The 20,297-nt window shown below is 39.4% G+C and overlaps 1 protein-coding gene across 11 annotated transcripts in view; it reads left to right on the plus strand.

Moving 5' to 3' along the window:
- ELMOD1 (ELMO domain containing 1) overlaps nucleotides 1-16,048 on the plus strand; it is a 136,074-nt gene extending 120,026 nt beyond the window's left edge. For all 11 annotated transcript variants that reach the window (XM_081545869.1, XM_081545879.1, XM_081545874.1 and 8 more), the window contains one exon: nucleotides 14,681-16,048. In XM_081545869.1, the coding sequence (XP_081401995.1) occupies nucleotides 14,681-14,853 (173 nt within the window). In that variant the 3' untranslated portion in view covers nucleotides 14,854-16,048. The remainder of the gene's footprint in view (nucleotides 1-14,680) is intronic.
- Nucleotides 16,049-20,297: the final 4,249 nt, after the last annotated feature.

The following is a 20,297-nucleotide window of genomic DNA, read 5'->3' on the forward strand; positions in this document are numbered from 1 at the left end:
ATTGTCTAGTTTTAAAGGCAAAATCTTAAAATATAGCTATATGTCACTATTATCTTTGCAGGCCAGACATTAACTGGTTTGGAGGAACATAGAAAGATAATCTGCCAAATCATCAAGTAGCCCTAAGCAATTTATAGAAGAAATGCCTTTTAAGTTACTTTGTAGTTTTTGTTGTTCAGTCGCCAAGTCATGTCCGACTCTTTGTGACCCTGTGGACTGGAGCACACCAGGCTCCTGTCCATTTAAACATTGCTTGTTGCACTGAGGGCCTGTACTTAAGCTTTTTTAGCAAGAAAATGTCAAAGTTCTTCTCCTTTTGTTTCTTTTAGCTTTTTTTTTTTTTTCTACTGTTAAGTTGGTAACCAGATCTTCACTGTTTCTAATTATGGTTAAGACCCAATCATTCCACCCCAAATCTACCACAGGAAAGTGGTGTTCCCTGGTTCATTTTTAAAATGTGGTAAAGTCAAAAGTTAACAGATATTTATTTTATTTAAATTCCTAAATTAATAGTGCTTATATTATCTAGGATTCTGTCATCTTTTATATCTGCCTAATCAGGACATCCAGTTAAAGATGACATAATTAGTGTATGTATTACACTCCCTTCTGAAATTCCACTCAATAGAAAGTTCTTAGGAAAATCCTAAGACAGAGGATGAGATGGTTGGATGGCATCACCGACTCAATGGACATGAGTTTGGGTAGGCTCCAGGAGTTGTTGATGGACACAGAGGTCTGGCGTGCTGAACCCCATGAACTCATGGGGTCGCAAAGAGTCGGAAATGACTGAGCGACTGAACTGAACTGAACTGAAAGAAAGCATAAACCCACAAGGATAAAAATCAGAAACAAGACATGAAAATCTCATTTTGAAAGCTGGAAAACAGATTAAGTGGTGAATGAGTTAGTGGTCTTAAGAAAGCAGGTCCCTAACAGGTGGCATGGAAAGTAAGAAGCAAGCTGATTTATTCCGCAAGACTCTCCAAAAGGTTCAAGAATTGGCAGCATTAAATATATCAGAAATGAGGGTTAACATAAGACCAAAACTAGCAAATTTGCTTGAAAATGTATTAAGAATCTCTTAGAGGCCTAAATCCCATTTTCCGAGAGACAGCTTCTGTCCTGCCCCCTCCTCAGCAAAGGCTGGTTACTTTCCAGAGAGAAAATAAAGGGTCTCTGGTCTGATGAGAATCAGGTACAGCTAATGGGAAACCATACTGACAGTGATGATGAAGACTGAGACCCAGACTCCTTCTCCTACCTGGTTCCTATCACTTTGGCAGCCAGTCAAGAGATTGACAAGACCTTCTCTGAAATCTGAGCATCCCAAGAGAAAATAGCTAAAAACGCTGACCTCTGGGTCTGCCCAGTGAAACAGCCCAGCCGTATCACTCTACAGTCATGCTCACTATCAGCAAACCCTACCTAGTGCTTAAAGCTTCCAATTAACTTTTATTCCAATTGGCTTTTTATTTAGTAAAATACATTGCAGAGAGCCAAGTATTATCAGGTGTTTGAGTGAGATGCTTAAAAACATGTCCTCAAATTCTTTGACACTCCTTCTGTTAAGAAGTAGGGTTTTTGTGTTCCTGCCATCCCAGCCCAACTAGGCTGACCAGTTGGTTGACCAACAGAATAAGCAGAATTCATACTATGTGACTTTTAGGGCTACATTAGGAAAGGCTTTCATTTGTGGGTAAAGAAGATGTGGTACATATATACAATGGAATACAGTACTACTCAGCCATAAAAAAGAATGAAATAATGCCATTTGCAGTAACATGAATGCAACTGGAGATTATCATGCTAAGTGAAGTAAGTCAGAAAGAGAAAGACAAATACCATATGATGTCACTTATATGTAGAATCTAATATATGACACAAATGAACCTATCTATGAAACAGAAACAGACCCATGGACATAGAGAACAGATTTGTGGTTGCCAAGGAACAGGAGATTGGGGAAGGGATGGAATGAGGTTGGAGTTAGCAGACGCGAGCTGCTGTTATAGAATGATAAACAACAAGGTCCAACTATATATCATGGGGAACTATATTCAATATCCTATGGTACACCATAATGGAAAAGAATATTGTAAGAATGTGCATATATGTATAACTGAGTCACTTCACTATACAGAAGAAACTAACACAACATTGTAACACAACTATATATCAATAAAATAATTTTCTTAAAGAAAAAAATCCCTAGAAATCAGGGATTGAGCTGCCTTTGGAAGCATGAACCACCATGTAAGGGATCTGATTCCTTTGTGTTGTGAAGAAATCCAGGACATACGGACGAGCCATATGTAGCAATCGAGATTGACAGCCCCAGAGGAGGTCCCAAAGGATAGTCAGCATCTGCTACTAGAAATGTGAGTGAATATGCCTCCAAATGATTCCTGCCACCAGCTGTCAAGTCACTACCTTCAGATCTTCCGATTTGAGACTCCAGGCATTGTGGATCCATCCCTCTTATCAGTCGGTCAGTTCAGTTACTCAGTCATGTCCAACTCTTTGCGACCCTGTGGACTCTTTGCAAGCCCATGGACTTCCCGGTCCATCACCAACTCCCGGAGCACATTAAACTCATGTCCATTGAATCGATGATGCCATCCATCCATCTCATCCTCTATCATCCCTTTCTCCTCCTGCCTTCAATCTTTCCAAGCATCAGAGTCTTTTCCAATGAGTCAGTTCTTCGCATCAGGTGGCCAAAGTACTGGAGCTTCAGCTTCAGCATTAGTCCTTCCAGTGAATATTCAGGACTGATTTCCCTTAGGATTCACTGGTTTGATCTCTTTGCCATGCAAGGGACTCTCAAGAGTCCTCTCCAACACCACAGTTCAAAACATCAATTCTTTGGCTCTCAGCTTGCTTTATGGTCCAACTCTCACATCTGTACATGACTACTGGAAAAACCAGAGCTTTGACTAGACAGAACTTTGTCAGTAAAGTAATGTCTCTGCTTTTTAATATGCTGTCTAGGTTGGTCATGCCTTTTCTTCCAAGGAGCAAATGTCTTTTAATTTCATGGCTGCAGTCACCATCTACAGTGATTTTGGAGCCCCAAAAAATAAAGTCTGACACTGTTTCCACTGTTTCCCCATCTATTTGCCATAAAGTGATGGGACTGGATGTCATGATCTTCGTTTTTTGAATGCTGAGTTTTAAGCCAGCTTTTTCACTCTCTTTCACTTTCATCAAGAGGCCCTTTAGTTCCTCTTCACTTTCTGCCATAAAAGTGGTGTCATCTGCATATCTGAGGTTATTGATATTTTTCCCGGCAGTCTTAATACTAGCTTGTGCTTCATCCAGTCCAGCATTTCACATGATGAACTCTGCATATAAGTTAAATAAACAAGGTGACAATATACAGCCTGATGTACTCATTTCCCAATTTGGAACAGGTCTGTTGTTCCATGTCCAGTTCTAACTGTTGCTTCTTGACCTGCATACGTATTTCTCAGGAGGCAGATAAAGTGGTCTGGTAGTCCCATCTCTTGAAGAATTTTCACAATTTGTTGTGATCCACACAGTCAAAGGCTTTAGCAGAGTCAATGAAGCAGAAATCGCATTTTGAATCCCTCTTATGCCGTTTCCTAATTCTTAATAACCCATTGAATAAGTGAGTATATTAAAATGGTTGTTTTAAGCCACTGAATTTTGGAATAATTTCTCAAGCAGCCCTCAGTTCATTTCAGCTCAGTTGCTCAGTCATGTGTGACTCTTTAAAACCACCTGGACTGCAGCATGCCAGGCTTCCCTGACCATTACCCAGCTCCCAGAGCTTGCTCAAACTCATGTCCATCGAGTCAGTGATGCCATCCAACCAGCTTATCCTCTGTCATCCCCTTCTCCTCCTGCCTTCAATCTTTCCCAGCATCAGGGTCTTTTCCAATAAGTCAGTTCTTCACATCAGTTGCCCAAAGTATTGGAGTTTTAGCTTCAGCATCAGTCCTTCCATTGAATATTCAGGACTGATTTCCTTTAGGATGGAGTGTTTGGATCTCCTTGCAGTCCAAGGGACTCTCCAGAGTCTTCCTCAATACCACAGTTCAAAAACATCAGTTCTTCAGCTCTCAGCTTTCTTTATAGTCCAACTCTCACATCCGTACATGACTACTGGAAAAACTATAGCCTTGACTAGACGGACCTTTGTTGCCAAAGTAATGTCTCTGCTTTTTAATATGCTATCTAGGTTGGTCATAGCTTTCTTCCAAGGAGCAATCATCTTTTAATTTTATGGCTGTAGTCACCATCTGCAGTGATTTTGGAGCCCTCCAAAATAAAGTCTGTCATTATTTCCACTGTTTCCCCATCTATTTGCCATGAAGTGATGGGACCAGATGCCATGATCTCAGTTTTCTGAATGTTGAGCTTTAAGCCAACTTTTTCACTCTCCTCTTTCACTTTCATCAAGAGGCTCTTTAGTTCTTCTTCACTTTCTGCCATAAGGGTGGTGTCATCTGCATATCTGACGTTATTGATATTTCTCCTGGCAATCTGGATTCCAGCTTGTACTTCTTCCAGCCCAGCATTTCTCATGATGTACTCTGCATATAAGTTAAATAAGCAGGGTGACAATGTATAGCCTTAACGTACTCCTTTTCCTATTTGGAACCAGTCTGTTTTTCCATATCCGGTTCTAACTGTTGCTTCTTGACCTGCATACAGATTTCTCAGGAGGCAGGTCAGGTGGTCTGGTATTCCCATCTCTTAAAGAATTTTCCACAGTTTGTTGTGACCCACACAGTCAGTGGCTTTGGTGTAGTCAATAAAGCAGAAGCAGATGTTTTTCTGGAACTCTCTTGCTTTTTCAATGATGCAACGGATGTTGGCAGTTTGATCTCTGGTTCCTCTGCCTTTTCTAAATCCAGCTTGAACATCTGGAAGTTCATGGTTCACATACTGTTGAAGCCTAGCTTGGAGAATTTTGAGCATTACTTTACTAGTGTGTGAGATGAGTGCAATTGTGCAGTTATTTGGGCATTCTTTGGCTTTGCCTTTCTTTGAGATTGGAATTAAAACTGACCTTTTCCAGTCCTATGGCCCCTGCTGAATTTTCAAATTTGCTGGCATATTGAGTGCTGCTGTAGATAGCAATAACAGCAAGGAAAGCCTCATGCTTGAAAGAGCGTCTAAAGCAGGAAGAAATAAAGCCACTCTAAAGAAACAGAAACAATGCAGAGAGAAGAAAACCTTAGAAATATGTGTCACTAATATCCCGGGAGATAAGAGAAGAATTGCTACTGTGAAACAGGAACAAAGTGCCCTAGAATGACCATTCAGAGAATAAAGGGCACCCTTAGAAATTAAAAATCAGATTACATAAGTGAAACCTTGAGGGAGAATTAGAAGATAAAGCTGGAAACTCTCCCAGAAAGTAGAACAAGAAATATAGATGGAAAATAGAAAAGAAAGGTGGAAAGGCCCATTCTTAGATGTCTGTAATAGAAGGGCCAAAAAAAGAACAGTGAAACTAAAGGGAGGGAATCAAATAATAAGTCACAACTGAAGGATGACTTTTCATATTTCAGCTAGTAAGAGCTAGCGTAATAGATTAAAATGGATTCACACTCAGGTCCATATCATTGTGAAATTTTATGACTTAGGGAAGAAATGATTCTAAAAATTTCCAAGTCTGTCACATAACCAATTGAGAATTAAGATGGTATTGGACTTCTCAACAGCAACATTTTAGTCTATAAGATAGTAGAATAATGTCTTCAAACATTTGAGAATGTTATTTAAAATCTAAGGGAATATAGTTTCCAATTTAGAATTCTATAACCAGTGTAACTTATTAATTAAGTGTGGGAATAAAATAAACACATTTTTTAAGTGCAAGGTCTTAAACATTTTACTTTTTTGTATCTTTATAAGGAAGCTCTTGAAGGATGTATTTCCACAAAATAAGAGAGTAATCCTTACAGGAATAAGTGGGATCCAGAAAGCAGGAGATCTGTAAGGGAAGAGAAGAGAATCTTCAAAATGAAGGAAGTAAAAAAAATCAAGCAATGGAAAATATGTTATTTAGAGCTATGGAAGTCAGTAATCAAAGAATCAGACGAATGAATTGAAATGTTGTTTATTTAAGGAAGCAGGAATTAGGATAGGAAGGGTTTCTGGGGTTTTGTTTGTGTTTTGTAACAAAACTAATTAAACTGTTTGACTCTATGTATAGTTTGATGCTCATCATCATTAATTGGGCTTCCCTTGTGGCTCAGCTGGTAAAGAATCCGCCTGCAATGCAGGAGACCTGGGGTTGATTCCCTGGGTTGGGAAGATCCCCTGGAGAAGGGAAAGGCTTCCCACTCGAGTATTCTAGCCTGGAGAATCCCATGGACTGTATAGCCCATGGGGTCGCAAAGAGTTGACTGAGCGACTTTCGCTTTCACTTTTCACTTTCACTTTCATCATTAGTTATTGGGGCTTCCTTGGTGTCACAGTGGTAAAGAATCTGCCTGCAAATGCAGGAGTTGGAAGTTCAATCCCTGAATTGGGAAGATCCTCTGGAGGAGGAAATGGCAACCCACTCCAGTATTCTTGCCTGGGAAATCCCATGGACAGAGGAGCCTGGCGGGCTATAGTCCACATGGTTGAAAAAGAGTTGGACATGACTTAGCGACTAAACAACAGCATCACTAATTATTAGAGAAATATAAATCAATACAATAAGATTTCACCTCACTCTGGTCAGAATGGCCATCATAAAAAAAAAGTCTACAAATAATAAATGCTGGAGAGGGCATGGAGAAAAGGGAACCCTCCTACACTGTTGGTGAGAATGTAAATTGATACAGCTACAATGGAGAAAGTGTAGAGTTTCCTTAAAAAAAACTAAAAATAGAACTGCAATCCCATTCTTGGGCATATATCCAGAGAAGACTATAATTCAAAAGGATACACGCATGCCAGTGTTCATTGCAGCATTATTTACAGTAGCCAAGTAATGGAGGCAACCTGAATGTCCATCAACACATGAATGGATAAAGAAGATGTGATATCGACAGATAGATAGATAGATACCCACACACATATATATATACATATACACACAATGCAATATTACTCAGACATAAAAAAAAGAATGAAGTAATGCCAATTATAGCAGCATGGATGGACCTAGAGATTATCCTACTAAATGAAATAAACCAGGCAAAGACAAACATCATATGATATTGCTTATATGTGAATCTGAAAAAATACAAATGAACTTATTTACAAAAAAAAAAAAGATAGACTGACCCACAGAAATGGAAAACAAACTATGGCTACCAAAGGGGAAAGGTGGGAAGATTAAATTAGGAGATTGAGATTTACATATGCACACTGTACATAAAATAGATAACTAAGAAGGACCTACTGTATAGCACAAAAGTATACTGAATATGTTGTAATAACCAAAAAGGGAAAGAATATGAAAAAAAATAGGTATACATATGTATAATGGAATTATTTTGCTGTATACCTGAAACTAACACAACATTGTAAATCAGCTGTACATCAATAAGTTCGTTGACTATGCTAAAGGCTTTGTGGATCACAACAAACTGGAAAATTCGTCAGAGATTGGAATACCAGGCCATCTTGCCTGCCTCCTGAAAAACCTGTATGTAGGTCAAGAAGCAACAGTTAAAACTGGACATGGAACAATGGACTGGTTACAAGTTGGGAAAGGAGTAGGTCAAGGCTGTATATTGATATTGTCAACCTGCTTATTTAACTTCTGTGCAGAGTACATCATGCAAAATGCTAGGCTGGAAGACTCACAAGCTGAGATCAAGACTGCCAGGAGAATTATCGACAACCTCAGATATGCAGATGATACCACTCTAATGGCAGAAAGTGAAGAGGACCTAAAAAGAGCCTCTTGATGAGGGTGAAAGAGGAGAGTGAAAAAACTGGCTTAAGACTCAACATTCAAAAAACTAAGACCGTGGCATCCGGTCCCATCATTTCATGTAAATAGATGGGGAAAAATTGGAAACATGGCAGATTTTATCTTCTTGAGCTGTAAAATCACTGCAGATGGTGACTGTAGCCATGAAATTAAAAGATGCTTGCTCCTTGGAAGAAAAGCAATGACAAACTTAGACAGTGTATTAAAAAGCAGAGACATCACTTTGCCGACAAAGATCCATAGAGTCAAAGCTAAGATTTTTCCAGTAGTCATATACAGATGTGAGAACTGGACCATAAAGAAGACTGAATGCAAAAAAAAACTGATGCTTTTGAATTGTGGTGCTGGAGAAAAAGACTCTTGAGAGTCCATTGGACACCAAGGAGATCAAACCAGTCAATCCTGAAGGAAATCAATTCTGAATATTCACTGGAAGGACGGATGCTAAAGCTGAAGCTCCAGTACTTTGGCCACCTGATGTGAAGAACTAATTCACTGGAAAAGACCCTGATGCTGGGAAAGACTGAGGGTAGGAGGAGAAGGGCAACAGAGGATGAGATGGTTGGATAGTATCAGAACTCAGTGGACATGAGTTTATGCAGACTCTAGGAGATAGTGAAAGACAGGGAAGCCTGGCATGCTACAGCCCATGGGGTCGCAGAGAGTCAGACACAACTTAGCAACTGAACAGCAAAAACATGTATGACTCTAATAAAAAAGCAAATTTTAAAACACTTACATTTTAATGACTTATTAATGGAAAGTGGAAGTCCCTGACATTTTGTGATTATAGCTCTTACTTTGACAACTAGGTGATTGTATTTACTCCTATAATAGAGGGACTAGGCCTCTTTAGAAGAAGCTAACTGTGCCCTGGATTTTTTATTCTTCTATCAAATGTAATCAGTTTTTCACATCTCCTCTTTAATATTCTTGCAGTTACCTGTGTCCTTATGTATGTTTCTGTTGTGTACTGATCAAATGCAGTGAAGCAAAACCAGGACACAGTCAGACAACAACAAATTTGCTGCAGTCCTGGGTTTGTATTCCAAACAGGTATTTCATCTAGGTGAAAGAATATAAGAGCTCTGTCATTGTGACTTTACAGTATTATTCAGGGAGCACTGACTGTACTGCCAAGTCAATATGCTATGAAAATTACATTCAATCTTAAGCTCCACTGAACATGCAGCTGCATTGAAATGAAATAAGATTAGGTACAGTGAGCAGAAGGAAGTACAATGGCCAGAAGAGAAAAAAGAATTAGCTTTTCTTTGACCTTCAAAAGAAGAAACTATACACAGGAATAATAACCAAAAGAAGAGAGTCCACTGGAAAAGGCAGTTTATTTCATGTCCTGGCTTCCAGCTATAACTGTGTGATTGTGCTCCATTCAGGTATCTGTTTAAACCTGCTGTCCTCATCTATAAAATGTAGACTTATCTGCATTTCCTATTCTATAAAACTGTTGTAAGAATTAAATAAGAGACTGTAAGCAATAGTCTGGCTTCTCTTTCCTTCCTCTGCTCTCCATGTTATTATGCTAGCTTCCTTAGCTAACAGATCATGATGTGAAATTTTCTGCCTTGATCCGTCTCCAAAAAACTGTTGGGGAGCATGGAACTCTACCATTTCCTTGAATCTGTTACATGTTTGTTAATTAGCAGATGAGCCAACCAATCAGTAAGCCAAATGGACTTGTGAACACTCTGTAATGTTATATAAATGAGTGAAGTTTTATGATTATGATACGTACCCTGGAAGCCAAGCCACCATTTTCACATTTTGATTAGAATAATGTTACAGTATCTAATTATTTTTCTGATGAGATAGAGAAAGAAAGTCCCAGGGAATCAGTTTGCAAGATTTACGGCTTGACTTTTGTAGCCTTGAGAAGAAGGAGAATGATGTTAGATTATTAACAACCCCTCCACCTTCAACTCTTATTCTAGATATTTACCTTTCAAAATGTTTTCCTATAGTTGCATGTAAGGTAGAAAAATGGTGAAACCAAATCGATCTGTATTCTTCTAAAACCATGTGCTGTCCTAGATAACATTTAGAGTAAGTGAAATTCACATTGTGGAAAAGTGAATTCCTCATTAAAGAATTTTCACAGGGCCCGTTTATTGTCAATAGTGGTAAATAAAGCAAAGCTAGTGGAGGTGATGGTATTCCAGTTGAGCTGTTTCAAATCCTAAAAGATGATGCTGTGAAAGTGCTGCACTTATATGCCAGCAAATTTGGAAAACTCAGCAGTGATCACAGGACTGAAAAAGGTCAGTTTTCATTCCAATCCCAAAGAAAGGCAATGCAAAAGAATGTTCAAACTACCGCACAATTGCACTCATCTCACAGGCTGGCAAAGAAATACTCAAAATTCTCCAAGCTAGGCTTCAACAGTATGTGAACCATGAACTTCCAGATGTTCAAGCTGGATTTAGAAAAGGCAGAGGAACCAGAGATCAAACTGCCAACATCCGTTGTATCATCAAAAAAGCAAGAGAGTTCCAGAAAAACATCTACTTCTGCTTTATTGACTACCCCAAAACCTTTGACTGTGTGGATCACAACAAACTGAAAAATTCTTCAAGGCATGGGTCTACCAGACCACCTGACCTGCGTCCTGAGAAATCTTTATGCAGGTCAAAAAGCAACAGTTAGAACTGGACATGGAACAACAGACTGGTTCCAAATAGGAAAAGGAGTACGTCAAGGCTGTATATTGTCACCCTGCTTATTTAACTTATATGCAGAGTACATCAGGCAAAATGCTGGGCTGAATGAAGCACAAGCTGGAATCAAGATTGCCAGGAAAAATATCAATAACCTCAGATAGACAGATGACACCACCCTTATGGCAGAAAGTGAAGAACTAAAGAGCCTCTTGATGAAAGTGAAAGAGGAGAGTGAAAAAGTTCGCTTAAAACTCAACATTCAGAAAACTAAGGCCATGGCATCTGGTCCCATCACTTCATGGCAAATAGATGGGGAAACAATGGAAGCAGTGACAGACTGTATTTTTTGGGCTCCAAAATCACTGCAGATAGTGACTGCAGCCATGAAATTAAAAGACACTTGCTCCTTGGAAGAAAAGTTAAGGCAAACCTGGACAGCATATAAAAAAGCAGAGACACTACTTTGCCAACAAAGGCCCGTCTAGTCAGAACTATAGTTTTTCCAGTAATTATGTATGGATGTGAGAGTTGGACTGTGAAGAAAGCTGAGCACTGAAGAATTGATGCTTATGAACTGTGGTGTTGGAGAAGACTCTTGAGAGTCCCTTGGACTGCAAGGAGATCGAACCAGTCACTCCTAAAGGAAATCAGTCCTGAATATTCAATGGAAGGATTGATGCAAAGCTGAAACTCCAATACTTTGGCCACCTGATGTGAAGAACTGACTCATTGGAAAAGACCCTGATGCTGGGAAAGACTGAAGGCGGGAGGAGAAGGGGACGACAGAGGATGAGCTGGTTGGATGGCATCACCGACTCGATGAATGTGAGTTTGAGCAGGCTCCGGAAGTTGATGGACAGGGAGGCCTAGCGTGCTGCAGTCCATGGGGTTGCAAAGAGTCGGACACAATTGAGCAACTCAACTGAACTGAACTGAGTGGTAAATAGCTTCTTAATCATGAGATACCAATAAGATGCTTTTAATTCATCAGTATTGGAAACCTGACTCTTTATACAAAATAAGTCAGGTATGTTTATTTAAGCTTAGAGGCAAAGTCAGGAAAATTGTATGTTTTACATAACAAGAGAAGAAAAATTATAAATAATTATAGATTTTATTTAGAATCATAAAAGTTATAACATTTAGAAAGAAACCAAAGGAACTTAAAAACAAGGTATCTTCTAAAACATTGGATCTTAAACTTTAGTGACATGAGATTCAACTTACTGAACTGTGATGTCTGATTGAATCTGAGAGTGTCTTCATTTTTAAAAGATACCTCATGTCATTCTTGGGATATTTTAGGATGGATGGATGATTGAACTCCTTTACTTGAATTAGACACTGAGATGAGATGAAACAGTTTCTGTTGGTGTGCGCTGAGACAACCAGCATGGTAAACAGACTCCAAGTCATGGCATATGAGAAATGGTAAAATGAAATGGGGATACTTAACCTCATGGCTTCCCTGGTGGCTCAGATGGTAAAGAAACTGCCTGCAATGCGGGAGACCCCGGTTCAATCCCTTGATCAGGCAGATACCCTGGAGAAGAGCATGGCAAGCCATTCCATTATTCTTGCCTGGAGAACTTGCCTGGGCAGAGGAGCTTGTTGGGCTACAGTCCATAGGGTCGCAAAGAGTTGGACGTGACTGATCGACTAACACTTCACTTCACTTCAACCTCATGGCATAAAGGGCACTTCAAATACTTGAATTGGAGAAGTATTGAATTCGTTCCAAGAAATATGGGGCAAGAAATTTTGGCCCATTGTGAGAGGGGACCTCTAAGGAATCAGATTCTTCATTCATGGACCAGGCTAATATTGTTGTCACCAGAAAAGTTCAAGGCTGGGTGCTGTCACAGGGAATCCAAGCACCAGATAGGGCAGAGATAGATGGATGGCTCCTGGGATTGCTGAGCTCTGCTTGGAGGCTTTTATGATATAGTCACATTCCCACTGCAGTGGCATTGGGCCCCGGTTGGTGTAGCCCAGAGGCAGTTGGGTGAGGGTTGGGATGTGTCTCCATCTGAGATGTTAAAAGCAGTCAATATATTCTCCTACAGTTAAAGAGAGAGACCATATAAGATGTATAAGCATACTTAGCAATGTAATGAATGAGTAATCAGGTAAGTTTGTGGAAGTACACCCACATCTGGCAGTGTGTTTTGAGGGTAAGAGGGCAGATTATTTCTAACTTTGCATTATAGTGAGATATGAATAAAGATTTTTAAAAAGCTGCTTGTGGAACTTTGGGCTTCCTAGGTGGCACTAATGGTAAAGAACCTGCCTGCCAAAGCAGGAGACATAAGAGACACGGGTGCAGTCTCTGGATCAGGAAGATCCCCTGGAAGAGGGCATGGCAACCCACTCCAGTATTCTTGTCTGGAGAATCCCATGGATGGAGGAGCCTGGTGGATTACCTATATTAAAGGTTATCTCACAAGTAGCTAGCTACCGGAAAAACAAAACCTATAGAATTTTTTTTGTTGTTGTTATTAGAATTGAGTATGTTTATTCCAAAATTCTCTTCCGCTGCCCTCCATCATCTCTGCTGCTTATCCAGCCCCATAAAGGTGAAGGGCTAGGGTTTAAAACAGATTTCTGGCTCCAGAATCCTTTCTCCAAACTATCTTCTGCCTTCTAATGTTAAGACAAAGTAAAGCTTGTATTGTTTGGTTTCCTTTTGTCCAACTATTTAAGATACCTTTTTTCTTGTTGTATACGGAGACGCTTGAGTTTGCTTTTGCTTTACTACATACAAATATCTGTTACTGTCCTTTGAAAAAGCTATTCACATTTCATTGTTCCGAGTCAGGAGGACAGGCCAACTCAGGGAGAAATAGGCCCCCCTGGTTCCAGACCCTGTCTACCCTTCTCACCAACCTAGACAGCATATTAAAAAGCAGAGACATTACTTTGCCAACAAAAGTCCGTTTAGTCAAAGCTATGGTTTTTCCAGTAGTCATGCATGGATGTAAGAGTTGAACTATAAAGAAAGCTGAGCACCAAAGAATGATGCTATTGAACTGTGGTGTTGGACAAGACTCTTGCGAGTTCCTTGGACTGCAAGGAGATCAAACCAGTCAGTCCTAAGGGAAATCAGTCCTGAATATTCTTTGGAAAGACTGATGCTGAAGCTGATGTGAAGAACTGACTCATTTGAAAAGACCCTGATGCTGAGAAAGATTGAAAGCAGGAGGAGAAGGGGACAACAGAGGATGAGATGGTTGGATGGTATCACTGACTCGATGGACATGAGTTTGAGTAAGCTCCGTGAGTTGGTGATGGACAGGGAAGCCTGATGTGCTGCAGGCCATGGGTTCGCAAAGAGTTGGACACAACTGAGTGACTGAACTGAACTGAACTGATTCACATTTCAGTTCTAAATGTGGTAGAAGGAGGACACAGTGGGGAAGCAGAATACAATAAGTAGGTTCGCATATCAAATACTTAGCACTTATTCCAAAATGTCCCTGATCTAGACAACATTTTTCAGACAAAAGATTTGAATATGAAATTATGGTTCAAAGCAAAAATGTCTTATTAACTATTTCATGTAGTTTAATGACCAGTCTGTATTGTTCAGAGTTGATTTATAGTTTTGATTGTCTCATAATAGTCAGAATTGTCTCATAATAGTCAGAATGCAATTACTTGACTTGTCAGGGTAATTTAAAACTTTATTCAAATCAAATTTCAAGAGAAAAAAGGCTGAGTGGAGTACTTTTGAAAAATCAGACCATTATGATAATTTAACTAGGGAAGGAAGAATGAAGTAGTTACTGTCTACCTTTCAGAATATGTTCCAGATGTTATTCATATTCTAGAAATGGCAGAATTGATTTTTCTTCCTGCTCTAGAAGAGTGAGAATAATTCTGGGACCAAGAGCAAAAATCTTGTAGATTGGTAGCTTCTACTCACACTAGTTTTAAAGAATAAATTTTAATAGTAGTATTTATTGCATTTTGATCTCATCTTTGTGCTCCATAGTTGCTGATACTTGGTTTGACATCTCTTTTAGCATCCAGGGTGATTTTGAATAAGATTAAGGATTTTTTTTCTTGTCACTTATCTTATCTCTAACAGGTTATTTGATGCACGAGTTTCATAAGTTTTGGATTGAAGAGGACCCTATGGACATAATGGAATTTAATCGTGTGCGAGAGAAATTCCGCAAGAGGATCATAAAACAGCTGCAGAATCCAGACATGGCATTGTGCCCACACTTTGCTGCCTCAGAAGGTTTAATCAACATGTAGTCACCCACACTTGTTTTAATGGATATCCCGGAACACGGCCTCATTATTGTGTTAGATCTCTGCTTAGGTCCCAGCTCATGCACTGAATGCTCTCAGTGATTGTATGCATGCCTTTTGTTACAGTGTTTTCATATTTTGGTCATAATTGCCAGATCCCCAGATACCACAATTTCTGGAGTATCTGTCATATTGTGGCATCATGCAGTGTTACATCTTGCCTTGACACCCAGTATGGAGAGAGTTTTCTATTTTTTTAAATTGTTTTCCTCTCACTCATAATTTAGCATTGAAGAATTGTATTTCTCTAGCTGTATTTTATATGTAAAAGATTTAGCTGAATCTTGTTCTGTGAAAGCCTTTTAATTTATTGATATGTTTTGTGACTACAGCTGCTAGCTCTTCAGACCAGGTTCATGCTTGGACCTCATTCCAATAAAGTATAAGACTTTAAAATGATACAAACAGACACATGATAAGATAAATCATTATTACAAACACCACTGCACTTCATGAAAATGTAACTAGGCTTACCAGAAGCAAATTTAGGTAGGTGTTGTTTTTGTCTGAAGTACTACAGAATTATATTGTAATTTACCCCCAGTTGTAATTGTGGCATAGTCATCTGGACATCATATTATTTTATTCTCATAATTTTACTGGCTTGGATGCCTAAATATTTTATGATGCTTGAGCCTCAGAAAAGACGTACGCATACTGCAAATGCTGCAGAAGCTTTTTCACTGCCTGCCTCTTGCTGAACTCAGAGTTAAACCCAGGCCCTGTTCTGCTCCAAGCATCTTTGCTTGGGGCACTGAGTGCTGGCTGGTTTGTTGTCTATGTCAAAAAGTAATATTAAAAAAAATTTTGCAAGAAAATGTTTTGCAAGAGAAGAACCTGACTTAATGAAACTAATGGCCCTGCCTTTTATCAGTGGAAGAAGTAAATTGCTCGGCAGGGGAACAAAATCAAATCATTTTGAAACTGCTTAAGTCATTTTAAAAACCATGATTTAGTTCAGAATTATGATTATAGTCTGTTGAATAGTATTTACCATGGCATTTCATCCCCATGGTATTTTATACCTTCTGACTATCAATTTTAGTATTATTAGACGTTTGTGTAATCATTTGCTTATTTAAGTGAATTTTGAGTACAGCCTAACTCAGTTATGAATAAATTACATGTCATTCTACTATAACGTATAGTGGATTTCATTTTAATATTTTTGTGTTTGTAAACCTTCTGAATATGCAAATATGCGGGTGGGTAGAATGTCAAAGACTGACAATCTGGAGCTAAATATAAATCATGCCATTGTTCAGAGTAACCAGGTATGAATTACAGTGTGTTATGTCTGAGAGATTGCTTTTATTTAACTAACTTTGAGGCCTGATGTTGCGTTATGAATGAATAAGATCCCGCTTTTTCTTTGCCAACTTCCTCTAAAGCCTGGTTTCTCCCCTGTTAGCTGACAGAGAAGATGTTAAGGCGACTGTTGTAGCCTCGTCCATTCTAGCTCCTCTAGGATTTTGCTGTCCTTTCCCTTTCAGCTGCATGCCAGGTGGCAGGGTTTTGCATTGCATCTTATATACCCTTTGTGCCCTTTCTTAGAGGGGGGAAGGGAAGGAGTTGATTTAATGCATGATATATACCATGAGTAGTGACAGGAATGTATATTCCTCTTCAGAGTAAGTGAGAATTTGTAAACCTGGTAAATGACCTGTTTTGGGAGCCCTGAGTTTCCACCACAGCTGTCACTGTTATATATAAAGGTGTTGTTCTATTTTCACGCCTTTGTAAGCCACATTGTCTCTTCCTATCCAGTATGGTCATGTGTCACTCACATGGCTTGATAATATATGGTATTTAACCAGCTCATGTCTCTTCTGTAAGGCAGAGATCAGTTCAGTTCAGTGGCTCATTCGTGTCTGACTCTTTGCAAACACACGGATTGTAGCATGCCAGGCTTCCCTGTCCATCACCAACTCCCAGAGCTTCCTGAAACTTATGTCCATCAAGTCGGTGATGCCATCCAACCATCTCATCCTCTGTCATGCCCTTCTCATCCTGCCTTCAATCTTTCCCCGCATCAGGGTCTTTTCCAAAGAGTCAGTTCTTGCATCAGGTGGCCGAAGTATTGGAATTTCAGCTTTAGCATCAGTCCTTCCAATGAATATTCAGGACTGATTTCCTTTAGGATTGACTAGTTTGATCTCCTTCCCGTCCAAGGGACTCTCAAGAGTCTTCTCCAACACTACAGTTCAGAAGCATCAATTCTTCCATGCTCAGCTTTCTTTATAGTCCAACTCTCACATCCATACATGACTTCTGGTAAAACCATAGCTTTGACTAGACAGACCTTTGTCGGTAAAGTAATATCTCTGCTTTTTAATACACTGTCTATGTTGGTCATAACTTGTCTTCCAAGGAGCAAACGTCTTTTATTTTCATGGGTGAAGTCACCATCTTCAGTGATTTTGGACCCCCCGCAAAAGTAAAGTCTGTCACTGTTTCCATTGTTTCCCCACCTATTTGCCATGAAGTGATGGAACCAGATGCCATGATCTTAGTTTTCTGAATGTTGAGTTTTAAGCCAGCTTTTTCACTCTCCTTTTCTGTTCCTCTTTGCTTTCTGCCATAGGGGTGGTATCATCTGCATATCTAAGATTATTGATACTTCTTCCAGCAATCTTGATTCCAGCTTGTGCTTCATCCAGCCCAGCATATCTCATGATGTACTCTGCATATAAGTTAAATAAGCAGGGTGACAATATACAGCCTTGATGTACTCCTTTCCCTATTTGGAAACAGTCTGTTGTTCCATGTCCAGTTCTAACTGTTGCTTCTTGACCTGCATACAGATTTCTCAGAAGGAAGATAAGGTGGTCTGATATTTCCATATCTTGAAGAATTTTCCACAGTTTGTTGTGATCCACACAGTCAAAGGCTTTGGCATAATCAATAAAGCAGAAGTAGGTGTTTTTCTTGAACTCTCTTGCTTTTTTTGATGATCCGACGGATGCTGGCAATTTGATCTCTGGCTCCTCTGCCTTTTCTAAATCCAACTTGAACATCTGGAAGTTCACGGTTCACATGCTGTTGAAGCCTGGCTTGGAGAATTTTGAGCATTTCTTTGCTAGCGTGTGAGATGAGTGCAATTGTGCAGTAGTTTGAACATTCTTTTGCATTGCCTTTCTTTGGGATTGGAATGAAAACTGACCTTTTCCAGTCCTGTGGCCACTGCTGAGTTTTCCAAATTTGCTGGCATATTGAGTACAGCACTTTCAGAGCATCATCTTTTAGGATTTGAAATAGCTCAACTGGAATTCTATCACCTCCAGTAGCTTTGTTCATAGTGATGCTTCCTAAGGCCCACTTGACTTTGCATTCTAGGATGTCTGGCTTTAGGTGAGTGATCACACTATGATGATTATATGGATCATAAAGATCTTTTTTGTACAGTTCTTCTGTGTATTCTTGCCACCTCTGCTTAATATCTTCTGTTTCTGTTAGGTCCATACCATTTCTGTCCTTTATTGTGCCCATCTTTGCATGAAATGTTCTCTTTGTGCCTCTAGTTTTCTTGAAGAGATCTCTAGCCTTTCCTTCTATTGTTTTCCTCTATTTCTTTGCATTGATCACTTAGGAAGGCTTTCTTATCTCTCCTTGCTATTCTTTGGAACTCTGCATTCAGATGTTTATATCTTTCCTTTTCTCCTTTGCCTTTAGCTTCTCTTCTTTTCTCAGCTATTTGTAAGGCCTCCGCAAACAACAGTTTTGTCTTTTTGCATTTCTTTTTCTTGGGGATGGCCTTGTCACTGCCTCCTATACAATGTCACGAACCTCCATTCATAGTTCTTCAGGCACTCTGTCTATCAAATCAAGCAGAGATAGTTGATGGTAACAAAGCTAGGAGCTTTCCCTCCCAGCTCCTTGAATGATTTCTCTCTGTTGTTTCTTAACATGACTATACAATTTTAGGATGAACAGACTCTGCCAACTCCTTTTAGTTCTGAGTATTATTAGATTTCTTGTTCGCACCTCTTTGTGAAAGATGTATTCTACCCTGTCATATGAAGTGAGGTGTGAAAAAAAAGGGGAGAAGGTTTCAAAGGCATATTTTAAAGTGTGATGTCGCTGTGTGTTTTTCCCTTGAACATTTTTAGCTTGTTTATAGTTACTCCATTGAACAAGGGTCAACCACTTAAAATGTAAATTATGTAGCATGCCTCTACCAGGTTTTTCAAAACACTACTTGCTATGATAAAAACAGTTTGCCCAAGATAGAAAACTTTTTGAAGCATCATTTCTGAAAATTGTGACTTCGATCTGATTTTCCTTCTCACAGTTCTTGTTATTGTAGTGAAAAAAAATATTTTTTGCTTGGTCATCCACCATCTTTACTATTTGAATTGAAGCTTAAATATATACTAGACCTGAAAGATACATCTTCCAAACCAGGGTACTTCTGAGAGAAAAAGAGGATGTTGTTAATTTCTTTAGGACAATAGGATGAACTGGGACGATTTGAGAAAACAGATATTAGGTGACTAAGAGAGACAAAGAGACAGACATAGGTAGGAATCATCCACCCAGCACTCAATTAGACAAATGCAAACTAATTTCACTTTCTAACCTCTGGCAGGAAAAATACATCATCGGGACATAGACATTTTGATATCTAATATACTACCCCCAAATCTTAAGACACATCAGAGATAAGGGCTTGGTCTGAACTGAAAGGTCAGTTAAACAGGCTGGGCTTATAGAAAGTCAGCAATGGGGAGACAAAATCCAGCAACCAAACTTCATGGTGACAAACTATCTTGATCCATAAACATAGACGGCCAGATCCATACTGAACAGGAATGAGGAAGGGACCAGGGTTGGTGGAATGTAGAGCTAGGGCATGGGAGGTGGAGGGAAGAAGAAAGAGGCAGAAAGGAACATGCCAGCCAAGCCCAGAGCCCCGTCTAGGAAACTGAGCCACAGTGGCACATGCTTCATCAAAGCAACGCCTCTGACTCTTCAGGGAACTTGACAGAAGTGACTGCTCTAACCCAGAAACAAAATGGCAAAAAAGCAGAGCAAAGTAGAATATCAAGCCCTAGAAGATGAGAGAGATTCTGGCATGGATTCCATTTCAAGAGCTAACATTTACTGAGTGTTGCTGCCGAGTGCCAGGACTGCTAGTCTTGCCCTTACGTTATTTCACCTCCTCAACAACAGGCAAAGCGAGATTGTTTGCATGCTTGTTTTTCTTGACAAACAAGCTTAGAGAATTTAAAAATATTTCCAGAAGTCTCAAGAGAAAGAAAATCACGAGGAAGTATTACCTCACACCTGTTGGAATGGTTATTATCAAACAGAAAAGAAATAGCAAGTGTTGGTGAGGATATGCAGAAAAGGGAATCCTTTGTCTGCTATTGATGGGAATGTAAATT

This window comes from Giraffa tippelskirchi, chromosome 11 (genome assembly GCF_054371585.1).
Source record: "Giraffa tippelskirchi isolate mGirTip1 chromosome 11, T2T-mGirTip1v1.2.pri, whole genome shotgun sequence".
Taxonomy (NCBI): Eukaryota; Metazoa; Chordata; class Mammalia; order Artiodactyla; family Giraffidae; genus Giraffa; species Giraffa tippelskirchi.